Genomic DNA, 7941 nt, shown 5'->3' on the forward strand with positions numbered 1-7941 from the left:
CGCGTCAGTGTAGGAGATTAAGGAAGAGATTGGACCACGACGCATGTATAGACCCTTGGATAAAGTACCTTTAACATACCGTAAAATGCGTCGTAAGGCATTGAGGTGCTCGGTACGTGGCGCGTGCATGTGCATGCAGATTTGTTGCACGGCGTATGAGATGTCCGGAGGTGTGAATGTCAAGTATTGAAGGGCTCCAGCGAGTTGGCGGTACATGGTTGGGTCGTCAATTAAAGAACCCGCTTGTGTACTTAGCTTACTTGCGGTGTCAACCGGAGTGTGAATCGGGTTGCAATGTTGCATATTTGCACGATGAAGTATATCCATGGCATATGTGGTTTGAGATAGAAAAATTCCATTGGGATCTCGAGAGACGGATAACCCAAGAAAATAACTTAAGGGGCCAAGGTCCTTCATTGCAAACTCGCTTGAAAGATGTTTCAAGATTCGGGCCTTGAGAATAGGTGAAGAAGTTGTCAAAATAATATCGTCCACATATAACAAAAGATAAGCTGTGTCCAGTGACGGATTTAGAATTTTTTTTTATCTGGTTCGCTATTTTAAGATGCTCTAAATATATAAGAACGCGTATAAAAAAATTGGGTCGGGTTGACGATTCGGATTGGTTTAACGGTTCGGGTCAAGAAAGATTAATCATATAATAAAAAACGATATAATAACTAAAAAACATCATCATTAGAAACTAAAAAAACACGGGACTTAAAAACGATAATCTTTCGAAATAAAAAAAAAACTAACCTTATAGTTGTTCTTTACGAGTTTTCATCTTTTGAAAGCGTTGCATTACATCTTCGATCGAAACTTGTAGTAAAAACTCTCTTTCAATGTAGCAAATGCAAGAATCATTCATGTACCCGTCACCCATCCTATTACGTAGTTCCGTCTTCACATGCTTCATTGAAGAAAAACTTCTTTCAACACTAGCCGTTGCAACCGGTAGAACTAGTGACAATTTTATTAAACGATAAACCAACGGATAATCAATGTGTTTTCTTGTTTCCACCATCATTTTTGCAAGATCACTTACCCCTTTAAGATTGTCAAACCTCGAATCTTCTTTCACATTAGCAATGTAGTGGCCAAGTTCAAACATGAGTTTGTCTCTTTCATCAAAACTAAAATCATACGGATACATCTCGGCCAACTTTAGCAAGTTTAGCTTATGAAAGGGGCGAAAATCACGACACGGGCTCAAAGAACTCATAAACGTAAGCAAATCCGTGGTTACCTCATTAAAACGATTTCCAAGCTCTTGAATTTGCATATCGAGAACCGTATTGAAATTATTAACCACATAATGGTGACGATTAGTGATGTTTGTTTTTCTTCTTCGGTTTTTTGGGTCAACATACTCATCTTCCATGTTAACAACTTCAATCTCATATTTGTCACAAAAAGATGTAACATCTTTTAAAAGAGAGTCAAAACCTTCAAGTCGATAGTTTTCAAGAGCTTTTTTGGTTGATCTAACCAGCTCAACTGCATTCATGATGTCTTGATCCTTTCTCTGAAGAGCTTGAGACAATGTGTTTGTAACTCCCAAGATGTACTTCATCAAATGTAGATAAAATACAAAATTAAAAGATTTTATGTATACATGAAGGCCATGTGCTTGACTTTTCTGAGCACGTATCTCTCCCCAATTTTCTATGTACTCGAGCACATCAATAACGGCAGGATATAAAGCAAGCAAACGCAAAAGAGTTTTTTCATGAGAACTCCAACGTGTATCTCCAGCTCTCGCAAGTGACAATTCTTGACTTTTTCCACGCCCTGTTTCAATTTCCGGATTCAAATGTAATCTCTCTCTTTGACTTTCTCTAATCAAATCTACTCGTTTGCAAGAAGCACCAACAACATTCGTTAAATCCGACACTTCATCAAAAAACTTATAGATGTCATGATGCTTTGTCGCAAGAGCCACAACAACAAGTTGTAGTTGATGAGCAAAACAATGAATAAAATATGCCGAAGAATTTTCTTTCAAAATCAAAGCTTTCAATCCATTAAACTCACCGGACATGTTGCTTGCACCGTCATATCCTTGGCCTCTAACCTTCCGCAAACTCAAGTTGTAACGAGCAAATAAATCATCAATTGCAGATTTAAGAGACGACGCGGTTGTTTCCTTGACATGGACAAGGCCAATGAATCGTTCTTTTACAATTCCAAATTGATCAACGTATCTTAAAACCACGGCCATTTGTTCCTTTTTAGAAATATCTCTCGATTCGTCAACCAATATTGCAAAAACATCATCACCAAGTTCATTGAATATCTTTTTTAATACTTCTTGTGCAAAACAATTGCAAATCTCTTTTTGGATGGATGGAGCGATCATTTGGCATCTCCCCGGAGCGTTACTTAATATAACCTTAGCAATATCTTCATTTATTTCTCCCAACAATTTCAAAAACTCTATAAAATGTCCTCTATAGAGTGAACTTTCAGATTCATCATCACCACGAAAAGGTAATCCACCATTCAACAAACCTTTTGCAAGTCTAACTGAGGTACTCAAACGGAGTCTATAGTCCCTTTTTTGTTTATTAGTTTGTTTGTCAAAGACAACATGTATGGATTGTTCTTGTTTAAGTAAGTCCTCACCTTTTTTACGTGCTTTGTTGTGAAGGCTTCTAATACCACCAACATGTGAGGATATTCTATCAGAATGGCTCCAATTACCAAATCCATCGGTCACAAACGCATCTTTTTGACCAGTTTCTGGAAACAAATAACAAAACAAGCAATATGCTTTATCCGTTTTAACACTATACTCCAACCAATTTTCATGTGTCTTAAACCACTCGGGACGAAATTTTCTTAAGCAACCACTAAAATCTCGTTGCGGGAAATTATGCCCAATAGGTTGACATGGCCCTCTTAGCAAATATGTTCTTCTAATTTCATCTTTTTGATTAGGATGATATGATGAAATCGGCTTTCGATCTGAAGGATCCCATGGAAGATCATCCAATTCGACTCTTGCCAGATTATTACTACTAGATGGTGAAGGGTCTCGTGGCCTTCTCGATAAAAAACGGTCCATAATCTATCAAATTTAAGTTCTGTAAAAGCAAAAATAAAATTCAAAGCCCTAAAAAACTAACATCTTTTTTGAACACTCAATCATCAAAAGTCTCATTCTAACGAACTACAAAAGGGGCGGGATTCGGGAACGCACCTGAACGCGGAGGCCGGACTGCCGGAGGGTATCGGACTATCGGTGAGACGGCGACGGCGAGTTTCTGGTGTGACTGTGTGACTGTGAGTGTCGGAGTCGTCACCGTCGGCGAACGCGGAGGCCGGAGGATGTGTATTGTGGATTTAGGGTTTTTAATTTGTGGGAGCTACAGATGGAATTGGAGATTTGGAGGTGGTCGGCGTCTGTCTGTGTGACTGTGAGGTGGTCGGCGTCTCGGCGAGTTTCTTTCTCTACGGTAGAGGTGGACAGACAGACAGTGAGGGAAATTGGGGGTGTTTAGGGTTTTTAAGAAAGGTTTATAAGGGTAATAGAGCACAAAAGAAAAAGGCAAAAAAAAATAAGGTTGTGTCTTGTGTGAGACTCGAACCCGGGTCTGCACTCAAACACAATGCACGCCTTGCCACTAAGCCAGTATATGTTTTATGTATATATTTGAAACGAATTATATATATGGTTCAGCCCAGAAACACATGGTTCGCTAAAAAAGTCGCTATTAAATGCTCCACTACGGTTCGAAAAACACCTGGTTCGCTTGACCCGGTACTCACATGAATAAATCCGTCCCTGGCTGTGTCATCTCCATGTCTATAAATGAATAGAGTGATCACACGAACTGTGACGAAAACCCAAAGTAGCCACATAATCAGTGAAACGTTGATACCACGCCCTTGGAGCCTGTTTTAAACTGTAGAGTGATTTCTTTAGCCGGCACACGTGATGTGGCAATTGAGGATGTCAAAAACCCATAGGCTGGTGCATGTAAACAGTTTCAGATAAATTTCCATGTAGAAATGCATTTGTAACATCCAACTGGCTAATATCCCAACCATGAAATAGAGCAATATTCAACACGGTACGAATGGTTGCCGGTTTTACAACGGGGCTAAATGTCTCTTCATAATCAATCCCTACCTGTTGAGACCTGCCATCACAAACAAGACGCGCCTTATATCGTTCAAAACAACCGTCTGATTTAGTTTTATGTTTAAAAATCCACATGCACCGAATGACATTCATATTCGGTTGGCGGGGTACTAACTCCCATGTCTCATTTTTAATAAGAGCCCTGAACTCATCTTGCATGGCACGGGTCCAAACACAGTTGTTTAGGGCATCATACGGGTTTCGAGGTATAGGCTCAAGAGTGGTGTGGGTATGGAGGTTAAATATAGTTTTTGGTTTGGTGATTCCCGCCATGCTTCGAGTGGTCATGGTTCAGGCGGGTGGTTGTGGAGGTAAGGAGGGTGGTGACGGAGAGGTGGAATTATTAGCAGAGGAATTGGGTGGTGTGTGTGGAGACTGTTGTGTGGCTGATGTAGGTGTGGTAGGGGGGCTGGTATGGGGAGTAGTTGTTGGTGTAGTGTGAGTTGAAATGGGATTGGAAGAAAAGTTGGTGTGAGTTGTTGAAGGTTGGGCCGAGATTGGTAAGATAACATGGGAAGGTTGAGATTGGACCAATGGATTTGTAGGGGGGCGGATCAGTGGTGGTAGTGGGGGAATGAGTTAGATGAGGATTAGATGAGAAAGATGGATTTGATGAAAAATTGTGAGTAGATCGATTAGTGAAGGTGGGACAAAAGCTAGATGAGGAATCTGTGAGATTTGAGTGAAGGAAATTGTATGTGGGTGGAGGGTTGGTTTGTGTGGCGAAGGGAAAGATAGACTCGTCAAAGATGACGTGTCGAGAAATAATAATTTTTCTAGTGGAAAGATCATAGCATTTGTATCTGCGATGGTGAGATGGATAGCCTAGAAAGACACAACGAGAGGAGCGATTTTGAAGTTTGTTTATTGAGGTGGAAGGGAAAAGCGGGTAGCAAAGGCAACCAAAGGTGCGAAGATGAAAGTATGTGGGTTGTTTATTGTATAATAGGTAAGTGGGGGTGTGGTTTTGTTTTGTTTTGCTAGGTAGGATATTTATGAGATAAGTGGCCAATTGAAGTGCATGATGCCAAAAATTTTCGGGTACAGAAGCATGGATGAGAAGGGTTCGAATAATATTGTTAATGGAACGAATTTTTCGTTCGGCTTTGCCATTTTGGGAGGAGATGTGAGGGCATGAAAAACGGAAGACCATGCCGTTTTTGGAACAAAATTCATGAAACGATTTGTTGTTGTATTCGGTGCCGTTGTCACATTGAAAGGTTTTAATGCTAATATTAAATTGTGTATGTATAAATTTGTGGAAGTGAAGAAATATATCAAACACTTGTGATTTATTGGTTAAAGGAAATGTCCATAGATAATTGGTTAAATCATCAAGAAATAATATGTAGTAACGGTGACCGGCGGTGCTAAGCACCGGAGAGGTCCATAAATTACTATGTAAGATATCAAAAGGAAGACGAGTAATAGAAGGAGAATCACAGAATGGTAATTTAACATGTTTGCCAAAAACACACGACTGACATACACGTTTAACAGAAGGTTTATCAATTGAAATAACATGATGTTTATTCAAGAAATGTAATAAATCATTGCCGGGATGCCCGAGTCTTTTGTGCCAGAGATCCTGTGATAAGGCAGCAAAGGTTGTTGGATTGGTGAACTTGGTGTCAGTAGATAGGGTGAGTGGGTAGAGATCGCCGGTACTATTGCTGCGGAGGATAGGTATCCACGTTAGGTAATCCTTCACAAGAAAACCAAATGGGTCAAATTCAATAGATATCAAATTATCGATAGTAAGGCGACGAACAGATAAAAGATGTTTGATGAGATTGGGTGCATAAAGGATATTATTGGCATGTATGGGTTTGAATGAGGTGTTAAATTTAGTGTAGCCGATCCCTAGCATTGGAATTTGAAACCCATTGCCAAAAACGATATTGTTCGAAATGCGGTTATTAAAATAAGACGAGAGAGTACCTGTGTTGCTGGTCATGTGATTGGTGGCACCTGTGTCAAGATTCCACTGCAGGTCCGGGTCGAGAGTCATGGTATGAAGTGCTTGTTCAATGTTGGTTGGGACATATTGGTGAGGATAGTGAGCATAATGAGCCTGAGGTGGTGGCGGGCCTAGAATTCCAGCATGTGGGTGGGGTCTGGTTGTGGGTACGGTGGGGTGAGGGGTGGGTGGAATGTGCATGTTGGTGTATGGTGTTTGGAGTGTTGGTGTGTTATACCCCCATGAATTGTATGAAGTGTTATATGATGGATAGTAGGTTCCTTGAGTGGATTGACCATGAGGATTATTTTGGCTGGAATAACCTCTTCCGCGAGATCGTCCACGACCCCGTCCACAAGTGGTACCATGACCTCGCCCACGTTGGGGTGTATCAGATGAACCATGACTGTCATTAACCGTACCAGAAGACCCACGACCAGATGGTTCACGAGCTGAGTTGTTGAGAGTAGTGAGTAGGGAAGTGCCTGCAATCTGGTTTGAGTTGAGTCCGGCTCTCCTAGTTTCTTCTTGTGTGAGTCTAGATCTAGCCTGAGAAAAAGTTGGCAGTGGAACGGTTTGACTAATAAACATACCGATCGCATTGTACTCGGTATTGGTTAGACCAGTGACTAGTTGTAACACTAAATCTGCATCAGAAATTGGTGCCTCCACGTTAGCCAATTGATCGGATAAGACTTTTAGTTCTTGGCAGTAGGTAGAGATATTAGGGAAGGACTCGAGTTTGATGTTGGCTAAGCGAGTTTTCAAAGCTACGGCTCGAGATGCTTGATTGTCTCAAAAGAGATAAGCAATAGCTTCCCAGGTCTATTTCGCGGTGGCTTTCGGTTTGATAACATTCATGAGAAGGTTTTGAGAGATCGTGCTGTATATCCATTGTTTAACGACAGCGTCCAAACGGTCCCATGAAGCGAGCACGACAGGAGCAGCTGTGTCGTTGTCTTTTTCTTTATCATTGGCATAGGAGGAGACATCAGATGGTATGATTTGGTCGAGTACTTCGAAGACGGTGCAGTGAATTGTGAATAATTCGACCCATGACGTATATTGCCTGTTTTCGAGGTCTAGAATGAGAAGGATAAAGTTGCGGATGTTGTTGACTATTAGGGCGGGGTGGATAGCATCCATTGAGGATTTGGAGATGAGAGAGGGAAGTAGAAATAGGTACTTGCAGGATCGAAGGTGTAGGGGTATGGTACTAAACCCGGCTTACGATCTTAATTTATTATGTTTGGCTTGTTTTATTATATGGGCTAATACAATATTATTGGGCTGAGGGGGTTTTGTGGAGGTAACCCTAACTGGGCTAGGCCCATTAGGGTACCATGATGGTGGCCATGAGGCTCCCTATATAAGGAGGTCTCCACCTCCTTATTAAGGGTTGGTTGTTCTCAATAAGAGCCACCACCATAACCATTTTTGTGTCTGTAAACAAGAGATCCTTGAGATTTCTTAACAGTCACCTCCACACCCCCAAAAATCATTGCAGATCTTAAGCTACCGGAGAAGAAGATCGAGTCGTGGTTCGTTCATCTCGAAGACCGGGGAACATCGTCATGGATTAGGTCAGATTCATTTCATGTTTCTACATTGGCGCCATCCGTGGGACCGGCAACGAACCATGTCTTGTTTTTCGTCCCAGTCCTCCGATCTGTTCATCAAATACTCTAGGTTCTATGATTTCTTCTTTCAGATCTGTCCTATGGAAGTCCAGATCTGTAGATCTGAAAATATTTCTAGATCCGGAAATATACAAGAAGAAATACCACCAAACTTTGGGGAAAACCCTTAGATCTGTGTTTTTATAAGTGAA

At 41.2% G+C, this 7941-nt stretch overlaps 2 protein-coding genes across 2 annotated transcripts; both read right to left on the reverse strand.

Annotated features, from left to right (window-relative positions):
• Positions 1-760: 760 nt before the first annotated feature.
• Positions 761-3070, reverse strand: LOC143568199 (uncharacterized). The gene has a single exon (XM_077054408.1). The coding sequence runs from the start codon at positions 3068-3070 to the stop codon at positions 761-763; it is 2310 nt and encodes a 769-aa protein (XP_076910523.1).
• Positions 3071-6935: 3865 nt separating this feature from the next.
• On the reverse strand, positions 6936-7256 carry LOC143568200 (uncharacterized). Its single transcript, XM_077054409.1, has one exon. It carries the CDS (start codon positions 7254-7256, stop codon positions 6936-6938), a length of 321 nt encoding a protein of 106 aa, XP_076910524.1.
• Between the last annotated feature and the right edge of the window lie 685 nt (positions 7257-7941).

Source organism: Bidens hawaiensis, unplaced genomic scaffold (assembly GCF_021521415.1).
Source record: "Bidens hawaiensis isolate Kalapana, Puna unplaced genomic scaffold, B.hawaiensis_p1.1 tig00023828_1, whole genome shotgun sequence".
NCBI classification, from domain to species: Eukaryota; Viridiplantae; Streptophyta; class Magnoliopsida; order Asterales; family Asteraceae; genus Bidens; species Bidens hawaiensis.